The 23,140-nt window shown below is 41.7% G+C and overlaps 1 protein-coding gene across 8 annotated transcripts in view; it reads left to right on the top strand.

The window, feature by feature from the left end:
• OPCML (opioid binding protein/cell adhesion molecule like) overlaps positions 1-11,973 on the top strand; it is a 1,073,077-nt gene extending 1,061,104 nt beyond the window's left edge. For 6 of the 8 annotated variants that reach the window (XM_032426133.1, XM_032426132.1, XM_032426136.1 and 3 more), the window contains one exon: positions 3,491-7,814. In XM_032426133.1, coding sequence (XP_032282024.1) covers positions 3,491-3,591 — 101 coding nt within the window. In that variant the 3' untranslated portion in view covers positions 3,592-7,814. Of the gene's footprint in view, positions 1-3,490; positions 7,815-9,671 lie in introns of those variants that run through there. The other 2 variants (XR_004302024.1, XR_004302023.1) reach the window with 2 other exon arrangements.
• Positions 11,974-23,140: the final 11,167 nt, after the last annotated feature.

Genomic DNA, 23,140 nt, shown 5'->3' with positions numbered 1-23,140 from the left:
TTTCCTCATTAATAGTAGAATCAGGGTTCCTGCAAATGATGTAATTAAAAAATCAGTTCTTAGCTGATGGCTTTTATCGCACATTCCTCCAACTTAGAGAGTGGTACACAGATGTGAGTCTCACTTCCTGCTCTGAACAAAATCCAAGAGCCTTCCTATAGGTCCCTTGCTGTCCTGGCATTTAGCCCAGCTGCCAAATCTCAAATGTGTGCAGGATCCATATGAGGAAAGTGATGCTAATTTTAGTCTCTGTTATATTGGATTAGACTAACTCATTGGTCAGACTAGCTCAGCCATTGCTCATAGATTGACTGACTAAAAGCACTTTGGGATTAAATTGCCATATTTTCTGATACGTTTAAATAGATCTCCTCAAACCTGCTGAAGAATAAACTTCTTGAAGCTGCATAGAGAACGTGACCACAGAAAAGGAAATCTGGGGGCCCAAGAATGTTTGGTGGCCTCTTGTTCTCTTAGGAGATGACACGCTGAGGTGCAAAAACCCAGAGTGGTGATGGTTTTGTACCAACTGGAAAGGGCCATCTGGCTGCTCACCAGCTGTCCCTTCTAGCACCAGATGTAGAGTCTCCATTCATACAATAACTCAAAATGCTAATAGGAGAAAGGCCTTAGGTCATCAATCCCACCTCTTCTCCTTTTGTAGATGGGAGAGCGAAGGCCAGAGAGGGGGTGCCAGTCAGCTAGGGAGCAGCAGAATCACATAGAGAAACTGGGTCTCCAGATTCCTAGCCAGTTATTCCTCTCACTATGTGTTGCTGTGGTCCTTGGAAAACATGCACAAGGGGTCATTTTCCACAGAAAGGAAGTCGAGTTGTAACAATCCAGGGTACAGACTTTATAGACAGGTGACTCTGTTCTAATCCAGCCCTGTGTATAAGTTGGGTGACCATAACAAAGCACTTAACTGCTCTGTTCTTTAGTTTCTCCACTTATAAAATGGGAATGCCATGGCTAGTGCATAGCTCATAGTATTTTGTGAAGATTAAATGAGTTAATATTTGTTTAGCATTTAGAATCACACTTGCCACATAGAGAGCACAATGTAAATACATGTTACCATCATCATCCTAAGCAAGCTGAGCAGGCTTTATGTCTGCTAAGTCACCCTCACGGTTTCCACTCTATGGAACACTCAACTGAAGTTTAACTGTGGTTATAAACCCTCTGCCTGATCAGTAATGAACATCTTATTGCAACTGCCACACACCACCAGAAATACTCATTTCTCTTTATGATTCTGCCTCCTTCTCTCTCTGTACCTCACCGTTCATGCTTTGCCTTCCTCATATACTGCTTTTTTCTGCTTTGTTTTAGCTATATCCAACCTTGTGCTGGTGGCATGACATCCAAAGCAATGCTTAAATACACTAGTAGAACTTGGAATAAAGTGATTCCTACACTAAAGCTCTCTGTCTCTCTAGAGTGGGACTTATTAGGTCTTCAGTTGTTTCTTAAGTTAATGTCAGCATCATGAATTAAACAAAGACACACACACATATATAATTAGTTTAATGTAAGTCCTCTCTATCTTCTTCAAAAGATAAATGATTTAGATGTTTTAATGAGTTTATAAAGAAATGAGTGATGCAGATTCGTTAAACATGTTTCTATAAAAGTATCTATCTATAGATAGCTATAGAAACATATATGTCTTTTATAGAAACATATATGTCTAACAAATCTGCATTGTTCATTTCTTTATAAACTCATTAAAACATCTAAATCATTTATCTTTTGAAGAAGATAATATAGAGAATTATTTTGAGCTCCAACTTGGGCATTTTTCAACTCAGTACATTTTGTAGGCCAGTATGGTTCTTTAAGATATATGTCTTGACTGATGGAGGCCCCAGAGTCAGGCTACTTTTCGTAAATATGTATGGAACCTTCATGGGGATGATAGCACTTGGTTCATGCCTGGATCCTGCCCTTGTCTGTGAATACTCTATAACAAAAATGCACAGCAGTATGAGCCAGACTCTCAAGCCAGAAAGTAAATGTGAATCTTTAGTCAATAGGAGAATTGTGTACATTGGAAACCAGAGGAAGAAAAAGTATCCATATGGAGATCCCTGGACTTGGAACAGTTACATGCTCATTGCTGAAGTGAGAGGCCTATACTTCCCCAAGCAAAAGGTTAGCACCAGCCTCTTCCTAGGCAAGGCAGGGATCCACACCATCACACTGACAAGCCAGCCAAATGACTACGGTTCTGTTTTGAGGAGACCCTGCACCAACTATGCTTCTTAAAGTAATCATGCTTATTTCCAATAAGCCTATTTACTTCTGAAAGCAAAGGAAGTCCTGGCTTAAGAGGGCAAAAGAGGCATGCTTGTCTTGTCTGCAGCTCCTTTTCTTTCTCACTGGTTCTACAGGAATGCCTCTGATGACTTCTTAACCCCTGTCTTATATTTAATTCCACGTTCCCTGGAATATTCTCTGCTTGCTAGCTGCTGGTCTTGCTTATGACTCCAAATTCTTATGGCTTGCAAATAAAGGTGATGGAGGAATGCAGAGGTGAATTAGACCCTGATACACATGCTCTGGGTCCTTAGAACAGGCTAGGGCAATCCCACTTCATGTGATTTGTCTTCTTGAGGGTGGCAAGGGAAGTGAAAGGAGCAACACTTGTGACTCGATGGTCTTGTTTTACAGTGGAGCATGGGTGACTCACTAGGGCATGTAAAAGTGCCAGAGAGACCAGAAGAAAGGGTAGAGGGAGAAGTCCATCAGGCCACACCATTAGGTGTCAATTTGAACAGAACACAGAGTCTTCTTTGCGGCCTTCAGAGAGGCCCTGCTGACTGCTGCAATAAACCCCATCATAGTCTTTAAAACTCTCAAGTATAATTATCAATTCTTCCTCAGCTACCTCAGCAAGAGCCTCCCTGATACCTCAGTCACACGTGATGAGGAGTTGGCCACACCAACACCTAAAATCCTGTTGCTCACAAAATGTTCCCATTCCTCTCTCTTTCTTTCCCCTACCTGCTTCTCTCTACTATGGACTATCCCCACACCCCATGCCCTGCCCTCCCCCTCCTGTCCCTGTCTGTCCTGGACACCATCTCCACAGTTAGAGGTACTGCTTATGAAGTGACAATCAGGTCCTGCCATACCACTGAGCCCTGTCTGCTGCCCTAACTTTTTAGCCCATAGGCCTAACTGGATGACAATTCCTCCTCTACCCCTTTTATTTTTTAAACCCTTTGAGAGCAAGCTATAGTGGTTAAGGTACTTCAGTGAGTCACCCTTTTGGGTTTCTAAATACTCCCACTAGATGTTTTCCATTTGTCCTGATTTGGAAGGATCAATGGTGGGATGTGGGAGATGGGGGGTGCTCACAGAGAACATGTCTATATATATATATATATATATATATATATATATATATATATGCTTATCAGGGAATAAGTATGGTACCCTTTGGGTGCATGCTAATGGATCTGTCTCTCTTTCCCCTACACAGGGCCTGGAGCAGTCATTGATGGTGTAAACTCGGCTTCTAGAGCACTGGCTTGTCTCTGGCTATCAGGGACCCTCTTTGCCCACTTCTTCATCAAGTTTTGATAAGAAATCATAGGTCCTCTGAGCAACGCCTGCTTCTCCATATCACAGACTTTAATCTACACTGCGGAGGGCAAACCAGTTTGGGCTTTTTGTTTGTTTGTTTCTGTTGTTCTTCTTGATTTTTTTTTTGGGGGGGGTTGATTTATTTGATTTTTTTTCTCCAGTTTGAATGAATGGGGTTGGGAGGAGGGGTGGGCAAGGTTCTACCATGTGTAGGATAATCATTCACTGGTGTGTCCAAAAATGGAATCTGTCCCTGCTACCTTGGCCTTTCCCTTTCCTCTGCTCCTCTCCTCATCATCCTCACTACCAGCCTCCCTTCCCCCCACACACCAAACCATAAGCTCCATTTGGGCAAAAACGTGCCTCATGATAAACACCCTGAAGACACAACTTGACTTATAATGTAGTGCACAGCAAGAGTTATATCCAAGTGTCCTATTATCTGTGTCTTTTAAGCTTTGGGCCATTTTCCTTATTATAATGTACATATCCCTCCCTCCATGCTTATTATTATCTAATTACACTCGGGTTCACATCCTTTCTTTCTGGGAAGGTATCTCAATACACCCATATCCATCTATATATATATATATACATTTTTTTTTTTTCTTGTCTCCTTCTCTAGCCACTCTGCCCTATTAGCTTTCTCCATCAGCTATAGGGATTAAAGGTTTGGGGCTATGCACAAAACCCAAAAGTAAAAGTTTAGAAGTCACTTGACCAAAAAAGGGGGAAGCACTTTGAGGATAGTACTCTTTAAAAAATGTTGTCTAACTCATAAAAAAAAAAAAAATGATGCATAGATGACTCTTTAAAAAATGTTATCTAACTCATAAAAAAAAAAAATGATCCATAGATGGCTGATTATTTAGGGTTTATCAAGCTATTGAAGCAATTATACGGTTATCCATCTACTCAACTGTTTGATTTATCTCTCCCTCCAATTATCTACCCACCCATTTTCCTCTGTAGCAATCTATTTACTGTTTATCAATCTATCAATGTAATTATCTAACACTTTTTTCTATTTCTTTCCCTAATACTATCAATTCATCACCATATTAATTTCTAATCATATCATGTCTATTCCATTGTATTCATTTCTACTCTACCTTCAGCAGACATTGGCGTCTTCAAAAATACTTATTGACTTTCTTATGAAAGCCAGTGGTCTCACAGGCTAACAACATAGAAAAGCAATATGTCAAGGACTCTTTGGAATGTGGTATCCTATCCATCCAAAGTAGTTAACAGATGGACCAAAGTAGCAATCTAAGGATCAGTCACTCACTATTCCCAGAAGAGACTGTGTTTCCAAAAGCATCTTCTTGGGAAGCGTATCAGCCCTGGAAAAGCCTTGATCAATACTGTGGGCTCTTTTTTTTTTCCTTTCACACTTGAAGGACCAAGGTGGCAAGCTTCATGTTTCTCTCAGCCTTTCAAGAGAGTGTATATCGGGAACCCATGGGACTTACTCCACGGCTGGCTCTTCTTAATAGCAAGAACATAGAGAGAAAACACGTATCTGTCCCTGTAGTGTGACGAGAGCAGTCCACCTGTCTGAGTGCAATGACTTCAGCTATTGTCTCCTCCCTGTTCCAGTTTTGGTTTAATCTGTTTGAAAACTATCCAGTATAAAGCTGATGGAAGCCAATTACATGGCGGGTGTGTTGACAACTCTGGTATTTGTTTCAGGAAGCTCTTCTGAGCTGAGGGCACTTGAGCAACTGACTTAATTTCCAAGCACTTGATTAACACAACACTGCAAACAGGAGGGGAATGTGTAAATGACACACAATTTCCTCTGATATAGGCCGCTTCTCCAGTGGCTCTGGGGAAGAATGTCCTCAGTGTTCCATGTTCAAATCAGATCCAGCAGACAAATAAGAGCTGACTGGACTTTTTTGCATCATCTCCTGGGACAAGAAGGACTCAGACAGCAAGGGTGCCTATAATCTGAAAGAACGGCATTGAAAACCATGCAAAGTTGTGCCCCTCTTTACCTGTACCACAAGGACTGACCTACTGAGAGGATGAGAAAAAGCATCAATGGTGACTGTCTCACAGACCTGCCCTGCCTCAGTTGGAAAACTTTCAGGTCCACAGTCTAAATAAATATGAGCTTTATAGAGCTCCATTCTCTTAATGCTTAATTGATCTTCTTCCTCCAATATAAATGGCTTCTTTGTTTTGTCCATAATGGCACATGAACATGACATACACAGACGGGGAATATATTCTTAGATATATATACATGCATAAATAGATACACAAATTCAAAGGTAGGCAGTCTTGGCATACAAAAAGCTAGGGACTTTCATAAAAGTTGGAGCTGGTACGAGTGGAATTAATATTACATTTGCCAGCTGTAAACAGACATCTGCATTTCCTAGTGAGCTGCCAGGAGCCAGATTCTGGAACATAAATGACGTGCCAAAAGCAGTGTATTGATTCCAAGTTCCAGGGACAATCAGGAGCAGACGCAAAGTCAGAATTAAAGGTCGGACATCAATGTTTCAGATCTGTCATCACGTTCAGCACCTGGAGTCGGGTTGGTGTCAGACATTGTATGGGAATTAAATGTGTCATTTGAGTGTTCTACTCATAATAAATGTGTTAATTTGGAGTAAAATAAATGTGGAGGCTCTGGGGAGTGGATGGTCTTGGAGAACACAGCGCTTGAAATGGACAAGCTATACGTGTTCTTCATGCCAAGACTTGTTCTAGAGGAAGGGACCCATCCTTATTTGACCAGGAAGATCACCAGAACTTGTTGAATACAATAATAAGGCTGGGTCTCAGTGTAATTATGGAACTCTGTGCTGCCTTCTTCCACTGGATATCAGGAAACATTTCTGGTGATTGCCTATTCCAGCCATGTTTCAGAGGGAAAAAAATCCTACAGTCAATCCTCATCTGTCTGGGATCAAGAAAACCAAGTAAATAAGACCCAAGGAAACTGAGCACTAAGAAAGAAAATGGCTCTTCATCTCTTTAGACATACTCCAGCTTCTATGTTGTTTGGGTTACTTTCATGGGGATGGCTCCAGAGAAGAGTAGCCGTTACCCAACATTTGAAGCACATAGAACATTAAATGCTTACTAAAGACAATATCCACACTCACATATGCTTTTTCAATTTCCCATGGAGGGTAGATGGATAAAGCCTGCTGGATAGATTTTTTTCAAGGTGCCAATGATAAGGGATAGGGGCCGGGGCTATAAAGAAGATAAGCAAAACTCTGAACAACCTATGACTCTTCATAGGCTTTCCACATGGGAAGGAAACCAACTAAGGCTTATCAGGAGATTAGGTGAGAGAAATGCAACAATGTAGTTACTCTGAAACCTTCCCCCTTCCCAAAACACAATTAATATGTATTTCCACCAAAGTAATGCCAATGAAAATGCTAGTGTTAAGGCTCTGGCCAAGCTTGTTTTTTGGTAGTTTAATGTCAAGTGCCTGATACAGTCATCTGCAAGTCTAAGCAAGTGTGTTTAGTTTTTCTCATTCTTGTTTTAACTGGGGGAGAGAGGACGTATAAGTGAGCAGTGGTCAAAACACGCACATATGTTATGCAGAGGGCACTGTATACGTCTGTTCTGCTGCAATTGTGCTCAGTGGAACAGAAGGAAAGGTAAGGCTTTGTATCAAAAAGAGGGCTTAGTCTTTGTCCCCTGAAACCTGTGCCTCATACTAGTTGATACATTCCACAGGTTGGGCAGTTCCTTCTCAAAACCTGGGTGGGAAGTATGCTTTGGGACTCCAGAAACTTCACAGCTGAGGCTAAATGTAAGGTCCTGTTTCTGCATGGATCCAGTCAACTTGCTCTCAACATGGAGGTGCTAGCATGTTCTACTTATGTTGGAAGGACTTTTTTTGTGAAAAGAGCAGAGAACCTCAAAGTGAGCAGTCAATCTCAAAGAAAGCTTATCACTGCCATTGCATCAGGAGTGGCTATAAATGGAAAGCTCTAGTTGTGGTTGGCACTTCTAGTGCCAAAGGAAATTATTTTCTCCTCTGTTGTTGTGTATGGATGTCATAAGCCCCATCGGTAGGAGGGGAGTAATGGCTGAAGTTGAAGTGGGATATGGGTGTGGGGTCATCTTTTCCAATTTGACCCTGAGTCCTCACCTGGAACCAGCCCACCTCCCCTCCCCATCTACCCCCTCAAAATGTTTTAATTTTTATTTTTTTAAGATTTTATTTATTTATTTGACAGAGAGACAGTGAGAGCAGGAATACAAGCAGGGGGAGCGGGAGAGGGAGAAGCAGGCTTCCTGCTGAGCAGGGAGCCCGATGCGGGGCTGGATCCCAGGACCCTGGGATCATGACCCGAGCTGAAGGCAGACACTTAACGACTGAGCCACCCAGGCGTCCCCTCAAAATTTTTTTAAAGTAAAGTTTAATCTCTTTGGAATTGGGGAAGGGGCATAAAATTCTTCCCGTTGGCAAATTCACTTTTTTATCTTTTTCTCCAATAGTGAGAATGTTTTCTTTTTGTTTCACACAGGCTCTATTCTTAGAAACTTACACCCAATCTCCTCTTCTACTATCCAAAGATTCCCTTTTGATTTTAAGACAAATAAGTTTGAGCAGTTGCAGTAAAACTTCACAGGTGTGTAACTAGGAAAGCAACATTTTCAAAAGATACCATAGGATGAGAACTACTAATGATCACTAAAAGCAAACAAATAAAAATGCCAGTCTCATTTCCCTCATTTCTTACTTAAGAGAAGAGAAGTAAATGAAAGGAGGAAGAAATAGATTTGCAATTAAAAGATGGGGCAGAAAGACAGAGCTGAACCAATGCAATTTAGCCTTCAGGTGCAGGATCCTCAGAGTCCAAAGGAATGTGGAGTGGATTTAATTAGGCGCCATTGTCTTCATCCTGAAAGTAAGCAGCTAAACCTCATTTCCAGTATTTTGAAATAGCTTCCTTTTTGTTTCTTTCAATGGTGCCCTTTTAAAGGAATACAGTTGTTCCACGCCACTGAGTGGAGAAAGAAAGATTGTGAACCCTCTACTATCCTTCTAGGGCCACATTCTACGTTATTGGCAGATTTATAAGGATATCAATAATAGCAATGATAAGTAATAGCTGCCCTTGTGTTAGTTAAAGGGAGCATTTTTAATCATTCAAAAACTTTTGTGACATGTAAAGTGCAGTTGTGAGGAATGTGTGGGTGTATGAAAATGTATCTGTCAATTTCAGAGTCCTCTAGATTAAAAAAAATTATGACTTATCAATGGTGCCATTATAGCTGTGTCAGACGATGGGTGTGCCCATTCTCACAATTATCCTTGAAATAAATCTATGTTAAAATGCTTTAAAAAATTATCACATGATACAAGAGTATAACTTCTAGAGTTCTTTTTCTTTTATTTTCTTTCTTATTTTTTCCTTCAAAAATCAATGAAGACTTGATTTCTGTCAATAATTGTATTAAGGGTGAATATACTACCTGAATTTTGTGCATGTTACATTGTAGTTGTAACCTTTTCTAATTCAGGATGAATACGAGATGGTTGTGATTGTGCAGTGTATCAATAAAGTTCGAAGAAATTTGTAACTTTTGGGGGGCTGTTTATTAGGACATCTTACTGAGTATCCAGGAATGGAGAAAAGCAGGCTATGCTTTTCCCATATGCTTCTCTCATATGTGTGTTTAGGCTTTGGGGAGTGATGTAGTCAGAAAACTGAGTAGCCTCCCCACTCTCTTTCTCTCTCACACACTCACACACGCACACACACACAGAGTAGAAGGCATTCTAGGTATTTTCCATATTATACCTATATATCTAATATCTATGCCATTTACAATTAATATAAAATGTAGCTGCAGCCTCAAAGTCTAAATTATTTATTGACCTAAGCTAAAATGAAATCAGAAAAGAAGTTTCAGAAAAATAATGACCAGATTCTGCTCAGTTTGGACACTCCTTAACAGTTCCTGTGGTTTGAATCCACTGAATTAAGAAACATTTTGACAAGAGTAAGTATGAGAAAATATGGTGACTATGCTATACATTTATTCTTAAAAGTGTATTTCATTGGATTGTCTCTCCATCTTAGGTTTATTATTGTATACATATGGGAAATAGCCTAAGAAAGTGACCTGGAGAAGAAGTTCCCTTCCTCTGATTGCCTTTTCTGAAACAGACTTCTCTTTCAAGAAAACTCCAACACCTCTACCTTCATCACACGCCCATCTGCTTTTCTGAGGGAATGGATATTAACCTGTTTCTTACAACTTAGCTAGCTCATCTTTATACATCAGCTAACCCTTCCTAGTTTGGCCATTAACTAAATATGTGATCTTGGACTGGACACTTGACCTTGCTTCTCTTTGATTCCTCATCTGCATCAATTTTGAATTTATACGTGATGGTAAGTTCTAGTTCAAAATTCTCAGGGCAGTTTTTGTTTGTCTTTCAACAACTGGATTTATCAAGACTACCCCCAGATAAGGCCTATGGCCAAAGGTTAATTAATAGTTTTGGAATTCAGCAGAAAGTGAGTTGAAATTCTTCAGTTGACTTTACAGCATGGCTATCTCCTCTGGCCAAGACCCTGAGCTAGATTTATGAAGCTTATTTCTTATTGGGTTCCTAGGTAGACAAGGGCTCATTTCCAAACTTTTAAAACTCAGTCTCCCCCACAGGGGATGGAACACAGAGAACTCGATAGACTAGGTCATGTTCTTCGTAAATTAAAATACCAAGGAAATGGTGGTACCAATGATTGAGAGTTTCCAGTTTCCTCAGACTCATTGTAAAATTATAACTTATCAGGGAAACAAATTCTAGTTCCCCTTATCATCTTAATACCTTTAGTGCTCCCCTTTACTGCCTCCTTTTTCTTCTTCTTTTTAATCATCCTCTTCTCATCCACACCTGACAGTCTCCTGCTTCTGTTCATACCACAGCATTTACCCATCTATTGGCTCTCCTGCTGGCATAGACATTCATTGGTCTTTCATTCCATCTGGCCACTCAGCTCCATCAGTCTTCTGTGTACCAATTTATTCTTCCATCAGCAAACCACTCACCTCTTCATTCACATATTATTTCCCCATTTATCTAACCTTTATTCTATCTATATTCTCATGCACTTCCATCATATTACTGTCCCCATCTATTTATTTAAACCATCTATCTTTCCCTTACCTGTCAATCCATCCACCAAGCATCCTCCAACTAGCCTTTGGCAGAAATACCTATTTACCAAGCCACTTCAAGGTAATGAAAATCTTTGCTGTTATCTCTTCATTCTGCAAGGGAGGCTCTATCTAGTTATTCTTAAGCACGGCAGCTAAATGATTGGATACGTTTTTGTTATCTTCACCAAAAATACACCCTATTAAAAACATATATAGAGAGAAGGGCTTTAGGAAATATATTAAGGGCATACTTTTTTCCTATCAGGTTGTGTTACAGTAAGAAAAGAATGGAGAATTGGGAGCAGAGTGGAAACACCCAAATGAGCATATGTCGATGTTTAATTTTCTAACACTGGGAATGCAGTCTTTCAATGAACAAAACAAATGGCTGAAGAAACAAACAGGAGAGACCTCAACTGGCAACTATGCCTTCTTTTCTCTTTGATTTTCTGTTGGATAAATTATTTTGATGAAAATTTGGAAGGGGGTGTTAATTGGTACCAAATCTTATGATCAGTTTTGGAAGCCAAAACCTTCAAACTACAAATGATACTACTTTCATGGAACATGTTCATTTGATCAGTAGGAAATCCTTTTTTTTTCTCAATTTTTTTCCATTTATTCATTTGTTCATGCATTGCATTTAGTGAGGAACTCCCCTTAAGGAGCTCAAATCTAAGATGTGAAAACAGCTATATAAAAAGAAAATTACAGTATAATTTTGCAAGTATTATGATACAGATATGAGAAAATGAGTGTAGTGGAAGCAAATATTGGGAAATGATTAGGAAGCTACTTTTATCCCCTAGGAATGAAAAGCTGGAAGATAGACAGCTAATATAGGCGGTGGATATGGTGAACAGACTATTGCTATGAAAATAAATGGGGTACCAGGACCAGGGCACATTCAGTGTTCAAGTATTTATTGACAGTGTGAATGATATCTGTTGGATGAATGAGTACCATGAAAGGAGTTCAACTGTAAATGTCCAAAGGACCACACTACCGAATTGGTGATAAAGTTGACACAAAATGTCCCAGAGAGGGAGACATAGTACCTAGAATGTCAACTCTGGTTAGAATATAAAAGTTCATTTCCACATGGGATCATCGAACATACTGTCTTCTATTGGATCTCAAAGCTCGAGAAGACTTTTTGATGAGGGGAAGAGAAAATAATTACTGGAAGTATGGACATATCAGAGACTTGAAGAGTGACAGTTGGAGATTAAGTGTGAAGTTGCTGAATAGTTTCCTCTAAACTGAGTTTCTCTAGACTAGACTTGCCTAGAACTCAAGGATTTAGAATGGAATACCTGGCTCATTTGCATTTAAATGTTTAGCAGCAACTCTTATTTCAAAAGTAAGAACATTTACAGTTTTTGCCTCTTCATTATTTTCTGTATCTCATAAGACATGTTTTCTTTTGTTTAGTTTATGTACTCAAACCACGTATTTTCTCTTCGGAGACATAGTGTAATGTAGTTTGGGGAAACTTATCTTTACACTCTGATGTCACAAGTTACAAGTTATGTTGCCTTGGACCAATTTCTTACGCTCTCTGGACCTCAGTCTTATCTTCATTAGAACAGTGGTCATAATATCCACCTCAGAAGATTGACTGTGACCTTATTGGATGTGAATAGGTAAGGATGTTTAACAAAGTACATGGTATATATTAGTTGCAAAATAAACATTACCTTTTTATTCTGATTTTTTCTTTAGCCTTCCCTCAATGCCTTCACTTTCCTGAGCTTCTACAAAATCTAATTTTAACTGTGTTTGCTTCTTTCAAAAAATGAAAAAAAAGGATATTTATATGTTATTTATTTGTTGAAGTTTAAAAAGGAGTAATAAATCTCTGAGTCTAGATTATTCAAGGATGCAAATCTGGAAAGTGGGAATATTTTTGGTAGTATCCCACAGGAATTTTGAAAACAACAGAGTAAAATTTAAATTCCAATCTAATAACTGTGTATTGGATAGCTAATATCTGACAAGTACTGAGGATACATACAGGAGAGACAGAGTGTCTATCTTCAAGAAGGTCTCAGTCCAGTGGAGGATTTAAAACTACAGCACAACATAGTAGGTACTGTTCAAGTGCTAGAGGTGCCCAGTAGAGGGCTCATGACCAGACACTAGGGCTCAAGGAACGCTTTCAGAAGTGAGTCATAAAGAAGCAAAAGAAATTAGCTAAGAAAAGGGAGGGAAGGGGAAGAAGTGAGTGACGCAGAGGCTCATCCTTGATGAACCCATGCAGGCATGAGAAGCATAGCAAGGTCAAGAAACTGCATGTGTAGATTATCTCAAGAGAGGTGAGGGCAAAGGCAGAATGACAGGAGACAAGGTGGAATGGGTATGCAGGGGTGAGATCCTTAAAAAATTTACAAGAAAGAATGAGATGTTGGAATTTGTCCTAAAAGAGAAAGGGGAGACATAGAAGGATTTCATCAGTAGAGTGGCTAGATCAGATTGCAATTTGGAAAGATCACTGTGCCAGAGGGTGGATTAATGGGCATTGGTCAAACTGGCGAGGGAGACACGTTTTAGGGGCAATTTAAATAATTCAGGCGACAAATCATGAGGAGTATTCAGAAGAAGCAGGCAAGCCGAGATGATTTTTAGGGCGTAAATGAGAAGGACTAGATGCATAGGGTGATGGGGAATGTGAAATATGGGGAATATTCCAGGTTTCTAACTTAGCTAACCGGGTGGAAGATAGCACCCCTCTATGATTCTAAAACTTAGAAGGAGGAGGATGTCCCAACCAGTTTTTGATATATGCGTTTTCAAGCATCCTTAGAACTTCCAGGTGGAGAGGTTTAAGCACCATCAGCATGTTCCTGAATCATCTAATCATATCCATCATCATCAACAAGGGATGCCTGATTTCCTTCCTGTGCCTTCCACTTTAATTCCATAGGAAGTCTAGCTCCTTGGATCATCTGCAATTCATTTCTCATCCTCCATTTCCTCTGTATCTTGATTTTGTCTTACAAAGGTACTGTTTTTATTGCTTGTTGGGATAGAAGGGTAGAAGAGCAGTTCTCTGATTAGGCAGCCAGGAAGTAACAGATGATTTAAACGAGGCAGGGGGGAAATGGCACAGCTGTCCCACCACCCAGATGGGATTTGGCCCTTCTCAAGTCGACTGCAAAGGGCCAAACCACTCTTCCCTGGAGGATGAGAGAATTGCTGGGCACTGGGAATGTTTGAACATGTTTTATTACAATTCATCCATTATGTTACAGTGAGGTAAGTCCTCTTTGTGTTATCATATTATGTGATCCTCACTTGTTTGCAGACAAATTTCAGAAAGTGCTTAAGCTTCCAAACCTCATCAGTTAGCTACCACAAAGAGGAATACATTCCATTTGAATGACTCGAGGATATCAATATAATTCTACCTCTGTTCAAGTTTTTCCCCCAATGATCCCAGAGAGGCCCTTCTAAGACTAGGGAAGGCTGCATCTCAGCAAAAAGCCATTGGTGTTTGGCTGCATCTCACAGCAACATGATTCAGCAGGTGGATCTATCAGTCTATGTCAACACAGAGCCATGTGAGTTTGCGCCTATAAGTATATGCTGCTCTGATGTGAGGCAGCAGACTTGCAAGTGCTAAAGAACTTGGTTCAAATCCTGATTCTCCTATAGACAGGTTGTGTGCCTGTGAGTTTATAGCCCAATCTCTTGCAGCCTCGGTTTCCTCATCTACAAGGTAGCACTAGTAATACCTATGCTGTGACACCGCTGAGAGATGTATGAGGGAGGGTGCAGTGGGGAAGTAGCTGGCAAGTTCCTGGCCTGTAGGGGCTTGGCACAGGCAGGTAGCTGATAAATGAATTTATTTCATTCACTCTCTGGCTCTGTCTTAGCACCCCTACCACATATGACAATCTAGAGGGCAAAGTGTAAGGGATGGTTCTGCGTAAATACTACATTCTCTGATTTTTTGTTCAGATCACATGAAATAAAACATGCAGAGTACCTAGAAAAGTGTCCAGCTTCTACGTGTTAAATAATATCTACTTCCTTCTCCCCTTTCTCCTATGCCTCCACGCAGTTGCTGGGGCATAAACAAACCAACTGCAGATGCACAGAGGACGTCTGTTTATTCCCTGATGCCTGGGTCCTGCAGGGTGTGGGGTGCTCTCTGAGTTGGTTGTCCCTGAGGAAGGAGGCAGGCTGGCAGTACACATGCATCCTGCTCCTGCACCCTTGCTCTTGTTCCCTGCTCAGTGGATTTGCAAGGACGGTTGCTCTGGTTACAAGACCAGATTACTTCAGTTTCTGTCTCTTTATGGGTAAAGGTCTCAGGGGAATCAGCTTATTAGAGAAAGAGCTGCATGGTTGAGTCAGCTAGGACAGTAAAAGGGACTCATCGGAGGGGCTGAGATACAAAGGCACCGGTTCTTCTCTTGATGAAGCCAGGGTCCCAGTCTCAGTGCCGCAGCAGGCAGCATGGACACCCCCATTTGTGACTTCTCCTTGTCTGTTATTTTCCATCTCCTGTGACAGTGGCTCCAGTACCTGAGTCAGTCTGCTTGTTTGAATGTGTCCCCTTTGATGTCAATTCCTTGTTGAGTTACTCACAGAATTCTCAATTGTCCCGGCCTTGCTCTTTCCTGTGCTGATCTGTACCATGGGCAGTTTCAGCACCGCTCAACCTGCCCCCTCCCTCCTCTTAATTCTTACCTTAAGGAACTTGAAACTGCTGAGGAAGAGAGTAAGACAGGAGGTGGAAGGTGCCAGGGGAAGCGAAGAGTACCATCTTGTGAATATGTTTTTTGTTTTCACACTGTGCAGTCCACAGGTTAATGATATTTTAGCAGTCCCATCCCTGGTACATAACATCACAACAGTAGCAATGTGTGCATAGGGGTAGGCGGGGGGAGGCAGAGCAAGGGCCAAAGGCCTCTAACACTGATATGTTTATTGAAATCACACAAGGAGCTGGGAGCTTTCACGTGTACTAATTCATATAATATTCAAAACAACCTCAAGAATGATGTATTATCCTTACTGTAGCTCAGAGGCACAATGCTAGAGATCAGCAGGGTTAGGAATCCCACGCAGCTCCATTCGATTCCACACTGCATACTCTTTCCATTTCAAAACCAAATTGCTCCCTGTTCTCGGGGTTGACTTCATGTTCCAGAAACACACTGGGTTCTGTCACTGAACACAAGAGCAGGTCAGTTGTCTTTTGTAAGTCAGCCTTCTTTGTGAGCTTCCATGATCAAAGTTCTATCTCTTGGAAAAAATGGCACCAGGTCCCTAGACAATCTCCTGGCTTGAAGGATCAGGTCTAGAAATGGCTGTGCTCTTCAGCCCTGACCCTTCCTGCTTTCCCATTGAGGAACAAACACCTGGTAGTTTTGGCTTAAGTGTGTCTGACCCTTAACCATGCACAAGTCTGAGAGTCATGGAAAAGCAACTTAGAGGAAAAAATTGTCAATTACGCAAAGAACTGAGCAAAGAATTTAATTCCAGGCTCCAAGTACACAATTCTGTATCATATAAGTAAGAAGAAATAGCTTTTCTTGGTTTTCTAGTTTGGATAAAACAAAAGAGATCCACAAAAAATCACTACCTAGGAAAGTAGATTATAGACAATGGAGTATATATAGACTGTTGAGCCAAATGTGACTCCATTCAGGCAAATGGGAAGCACTGACTTTAAATAAATATAAATGTGTATGTCTATGTCAAAATGTCTCTTTTTCCTCATCTCTTCATCTGTCTATCATCTATCCTCCATCATCCTCCATGAAACTAACTCAATGACAGCAGGTCATCTGTGTGTTTGCTATTTCCCAAACACCTACTAGAGTGCCTGGCACATGGTAAACTCAGTATCTATTCAATGAGTGCATCTATGGATTTTGAGCTGAGAAAAAACATGATCAAAATGGTCCTGTGAGCAGAGACCTGGCAGCGATACACTGGACAGAGTGAAAGAAAGAACATCAGCACCAGTAGGGCAGGAAGTTGGGGAGGCAGAGAGCTCTATGTGGTCCATATTTGTGATCATGAGTGTCTGATGTAGGGGGTGGTCATGGGTTGGAAAGGAACTTACAGATGTAACAGATATTGAGAGGGAAGAAGTTTTTTGCCTACGCTACTTCTTGTCTAAAAGGAAATAGGCCTGAATAGAACAGGTAGTCTCTTGTAATATTTTTTTCTTTTTTTTGTGCTTGTTTTTCCTGTCTTCAATGGTAATACTAAGCTTATATTTTTATAAGTGTTCATGTTTTAAGAAGCTTGGGTCCCACCATTCATACTTTTCTGATGAAGCATCCACAACACTGAGGCCAATGACTTGTCCTAGGTCTCCCAACTAGTTAGAACCTGGAAGAGAACTGGAGTCCAGGTTCCCTGGCTACGAGTCCTTTACTGGTCATCTTTCCTCCCCTGATCTGCTTCTGTTGTCACTCTAGAATCACAGTGTCCTTGTACCTTACCTCCTGCTCAGGGGAAGTCAAACTTCTATTTCCTCAATGGATTTTTCTTCTTAGTCACAGACAAGCCCTGTGACCCCAAAGGGCAACACTTGCTCCACCTGCATTTCCATTCAGCTTTCACAGCACCTTTGTATCTTAACTAAAGGATAGTGAGAACTCAACAGGAATAGGACATTCAACTGGCCTCACTCCTCATGGACTATCATGAATAAAGACTGAAAGGGGCAGGGAGGAAGTAGATTGGATTTCAGCCTTTGGACCAGTGGATTCCCAATATCCACGCCCCCCTTTTATTTTATTTATTTATTTGTTTTTAAGATTTTATTTATTTATTTGTCAGAGAGAGAGAGAGCACAAGCAGGGGGAGCGGCAGGCAGAGGGAAAAGCAGGCTCAGGGAGCCTGATGCGTGACTTGATCCCAGGAGCTTGGGATCATGACCTGAGCGGAAGGCAGAGGCCCAACAGACTTAGCCACCCAGGCGTCCTGTCACGTCCCCCTTTTAAAAGCATCTACGGTGTGCCGGCACTGTACTAAGTCCAATCAAAAATCTAGTGGCATTGGGGTGCCTGGGTGGCTCAGTCGTTAAGCGTCTGCCTTTGGATCAGGTCATGATCCCAGGGTCCTGGGATGGAGCCCTGCTTTGGGCTCCCTGCTCAGCGGGAGGCCTGCTTTTCCCTCTTCCACTCCCCCCGCTTGTGTTCCCTCTCTCACTGTCTCTCTGTGTCAAATAAATAAAATCTTTGCTATGGTGAGCGCTGTGAATTGTGTAAGACTGTTGAATCACAGACCTGCACCTCTGAAACAAATAATACATTATATGTTAAAAAAAAAAAAAAGAAGAAGAAGAAGATAGCAGGAAGGGAAAAATGAAGGGGGGGAAATCGGAGGGAGAGATGAACCAGGAGAGACTATGGACTCTGAGAAACAAACTGAGGGTTCTAGAGGGGAAGGGGGGTGGGAATGGGTTAGCCTGGTGATGGGTATTAAAGAGGGCACGTACTGCATGGAGCACTGGGTGTTATAAGCAAACAATGAATCATGGAACACTACATCAAAAACTAATACTGTAATGTATGGTGATTAACATAATATAATAAAAAATAAATAAATAAATAAATAAATAAATAAAATCTTAAAAAAAAAAAATCTAGTGGCATTAAATGTGGTCCCTGCCTCCTGGGAGCATAGTATAGAATTAGGAGGACCACACGAACATATGCACTAGTTCATATGATTAAAATGTTCAGTGGTGAGGTGCAGTCCTCAGATGTCACATCCCACTGAGAGAAACTTTGAAGGGTGATTGAATCACAGAGATTATTTTAGATGAATAAATGCCTTGTTTTCCTGTACACAGGCTCTCCCACCCAGGCAAGCCCAGGGAAGGCTACCTTAGGGAGTGAAGCTAAGAAGGAGGCCTAATCTCCCTGCCTCCCCCACCTAGTCCAACCAGTAGCTCTCAGGGCTCCATTGTTCTCTCCACAAACATTAAATAGCACTCACAGAGCAGAGGGAGGTCCAAATACTGGAGTGGGTGAGCACCCAGCTGCCACTGCCCTGAACACCACATCAGTAAACAGCACCACGGCAATCAATTTGGCTTTTTTGATGAAGACAAAACCATAGAGGAAAACCATTAGAAGAGGTAATAAAGGCCCTTCTTGTACAGTTAATAGAGAGCCTCCTGGATGGAACAAGCCCAGCTGTTGCTGCTGAAAATTTACTTCTGTTTTCAAGTTCAAATAGAGACTAAAACATTATCTTCGCGGGAATTGATTTTACGTCTTCCAAACACATATGCCACCTTAATTGTGATTTGTGTGATAGTTCAGCTGCTGAAAGCTTTCGTTTATCTCTACCTGGTTAAACAACTTTAAATAATAACAAGTCAATATATCTGTCTACTGACCAGGGTTCTTCTCACATCCCCAGAGCATACTGTTGAGGAAGAAAAAGGTCTTTAACCCTTCACAGCCCCAGCATCTGTCCCTCATTCATTTCCCCATGCTCAGTTTTAATAGGGAGATAAAATCATTTAACAAATGAAATGAATAGAAATACGCGGGGCCTTCTCTGATGTACTTTCTCCTGCAGAGGCTGGTTTTTGTTGTTGTTTTGTTTTTAATTTGTTTTGTTTTATTTTAGCCTCAATATATTCATTAAAAGAAAAGTCTGATTTTTGTCAAATTGATTTCCTCATTCATTTTAGTTATAGAGACTGCTTTTGAACTGAGCTTGAGTAGAGAATATTAAAGATGGTAACTTGTTTTGGAAGACCCACATAAACAAAAAAAATCCATAGACTCACCATAGCATTTCTTATAAGACATAAGAACTCAAGCCTAGATTCTAGATTAGAATATTTTGGTGATAATGGTGGTAATGGGGTAAAGTTTGGGGGTTTTCTTTGTTTTTTCGATGAGCTAAATCACTTGTCAGCCAGTAGGAAAGCAAGAAAGGAATAGGCCAGGAACCCAAAAGTGCATCTAGCCAGGGCCCTGTCCTGACTCCAAGGCAGAATGTAGCTAGCCAGCAATAGGCTGTCCCTCTTTGCAAGGGTCAGCAGGCTCTCCTTTGTTCAGTGGTGTCAAGGGCCAGTAATGCAGACAGGGTTGGGGTCTGTATTTCCCCAGGCTGTCCCGACATTTCACCAGGTGACAAGGAGAGGGCACTGCCTGAATCCCCAGCTCTCTATGTAGCTAGAATCCTCAGCTTCTTCCCCTCCGGTTGGTCTTGCTTCTGTATCACAGGCGAATAAGGAGTGTTATGTGGAAAGGAGGTGATGAGATTTCACCTGCGTCCAGCCTGCTGGGTGAAACCTGCCTGCGTCAGCATAGCACAAGAGGGAACAGGGAGGACCAGCATGCAGTTTCTGCTGGGGGAGAAAGAAATGTAAGTCAAACAAAACATACCATCCTTACGTAGACTGCCATGGGTATGGCAGCCTGAGGGAGGCTATAAGTATCAGTGGGTGAGTTTAGTGTTAATTCATATGTTGAAGATTCTTTTTAAATTTTCACAAACTCTATTTTAGAGGTTTTGATTTCTTTGTTTTTCTGTTGATAGAATTCTAATCCAGACCTCCATTTAAAATACATCTTCCCTGCCATGTCCTTGCTCTGTTTTCTCCCTCCCACTTCTCCCAAAAAGCCCTATGGACAGAGAGTTAAGTACTAATATTAATAATAATACTACCCCTTATAACTGACAGATTGCTTATAAACAGTGAGCTGTGAAGATGGGAAGTTATCAGTAATTGCTAATTAAGAAAAGTCTTCTCTTGGGTTTGTGTTCATCTGATAAAGAACATTTCTTGACTTTTTCCTGCTTGTTCTCCCTTTGTTTTCCTTCAGGGCATGGACTGTGTATTAATTATCTGTGTATCCTCAGCTGTGAATGACTGACTGACTGAACGAATGAATCTATTTATTAATTTTTTATTCCATAGCTTGCTTCACGGGGTGCATGAACTTCCTCCTTTAATGTGGATATTAAAGTGACATCGCTATCAAGACTTTCTGGATGCCATCACGAAAGTGACTGCGTGCTGCCCGCTGTCTTGTGGCACCCTGTGTCTAATGTACTCATTCTGTCTGTACGTACTGTTCATAGTCTATATGTGTGTTTGCATAGACAACATTACAAGAATACCAGCCACCCACTCCCACCTTTCCCAACACCCTATCAAATCAACTCTTGTCTTTTTTTTGTGTTTTCTATTTCTCTCCAGTTCCTGTCCTCATGCATGGGTGTTCTTAACAGAGATGTAAGCATAGCAAAGATAGAATTCTGTATTACAGTTAACTAAGATGCAAGTGGATGTCTTCTCCAGATGGTTCGTTTGGTCGAGGTGGTGTAGTGGTGAGTTAGACAGTACTTCGCTTGGCATAGAACGGCCACTAAATAAATATGTGTCAGTTGAATTAAAGGAACAAAAGTGCTGCTCACCTTCTGGATAGGAGCAGAATATTCTTACATGGAATCTAAGGCTGGAGCCAGAGGAACCTCAGTAAATGTCTCCTTCAGTTTTCTAATCTAAACAAACTGTCTAACTCACTAAGCTTTCTAAATTCTTTACAACTGACTCCAAGGGAAAGGCAAGAAGGAGGAGCCCTCGGCCAGAGGAGGTGTGCAAATTCCCACTGTTCTGCAGAGCTGAGGAAGGACCCGGCAGGGGGCAATGAAAACACTTGACACGCAGGTCAACTCCAATATGCTTCAGTACTTACCTTGCAGATGAAGAAACTAAAATCCAAAGAAAAAAATTGCCTAATAACACAAAGCTAGGCAAAAACTGATATCTTGAGCCCACGCTTTCTAGCCCGGGGGCTCTTTCACCTAGGCTGGGCAGGCCTTCTACAGAGCCCTGGCCAGGGAGCAAAACCCTTCTTCTTCCTCTGGAGGGATTCTCAGCTCCTCCTTGTCTAGAGCACGCCTTCCGAGGATCTCTTGAGATCCAGTAGATTGTGCCCAGGACCAAAGGCCCTCACTGCAGTGGGAAGTGAGAAGGGAAAAAATCTCCTTGGGGCCGGGAGACCTGCTTAGTTATTTGTTACTTATACTATAGAATCCCTTTCACAATTTTGCTCTGGGGAAGTCAGCAGTGAAATGCATGCTCCTGGTGGAGGGCGCAGGTAGCTGCAGTGCCCCCCCTTCACCCCGGAAAGTGCTCCACTTCTTCCTTCATGCACAGGGGGGCACTAGCAATACACCAGCGCAGCCCCAGAACCTCAAGCTCTGCAGCTGCTGGGGAAGGACTTAATTACACTCACTTCCCAGTGAGCATAGCTCGCTCTTCAGCGAGCCAGTTCTGCATTGCAGACCTGCTGGCTGTGCTAGTTCAAATGTCACCTCCTTTAGGAAACCTGGCCTTCTCTGGTTAACCCCACTTCCCCGGGGTCACGCCTAATCCTCCTGTTTCCCCAGCCTCGCGGTCAGTTGGCCTTTTACCTTCACATCAAACATGCTGCTTTTTAAAGTATCCCTAGAGATTTCTCTTTGTCTTCTTTTATTTTAGCTCCCTTTGTGCAAAGGCCATGTTTCCTCCTGTTGGTCCCAATAGAGAGCTGTGTCCACGGCGGGGCAGTTGGTAAACGTGGTGTGAGGGAAGCATAATCCTGACACCCTCCATTGCCCTGTGACCTCAGGCAAGTCCTTTTACCTCATTGAGCCTCAGTTTCTTTGTCTGTGGAATTAAGAATAATCATGGTATCTCAGGGCTGTTTGAGAATTACTGAGTGAAAAATATGTGTGAGTGCTTTGCAGGGGGCCTGAGCACAGAAGGTGCTTTATAACTGCTCCCTAGATCCATATAATGCCAGAAGGATACCCTCACTCTGCACTGAAGAACATGTGTAGTTTCTGTGCCATTTATTTATAGCCAGCCCTATGCAGGGCACCAGATAAGCTCCCCAAAGAAGACACAGTTCCTGCTCTCAAGAAGCCCAATGGGGGCAATTGGAACAAGAGCAACTAAATGTAAAGTCATCTTGCTAGGGTCAGGATGCTAGGAGAAGCCGAGGGAGGGATGTGTCTGTACCCACCTGGAAGACAGCCCAGGAGTGCAGAAGAGAATTTTCACTACCCCTTTTCCCCAGAACTAAGGCAACTAGAATGGGAATAAGGAATGTGTGGACATCACTCTTCTGTTGTTTTCCAACCCCACCCCTCAGGGCCCCTAGAATGCTGCTGACAATAGAGTAAGACAAAGAAATCCAGGGTGGACTTCTTGTCCTGCCCCTACCCCTAAACAGTGTCTCCCTGAGGCACTCTCTTACCTTTGTAACAGGAGACAGTCCTCCCATCCATAAGGTTGTTGAAAAAATTTCAGTAAGATACACTCCTAATATGCAAAGCAGTGATTGAAAAGAAATGCTTGCTAGTTTCCTTTCCCTTCTCTGAGGAGGACCAAAGT

Source organism: Phoca vitulina, unplaced genomic scaffold (assembly GCF_004348235.1).
Source record: "Phoca vitulina isolate PV1807 unplaced genomic scaffold, GSC_HSeal_1.0 scaffold34, whole genome shotgun sequence".
Taxonomy (NCBI): Eukaryota; Metazoa; Chordata; class Mammalia; order Carnivora; family Phocidae; genus Phoca; species Phoca vitulina.
The sequence above is the reverse complement of the archived record's forward strand: the minus strand, read 5'-3'. Positions and strand labels throughout refer to the sequence as shown.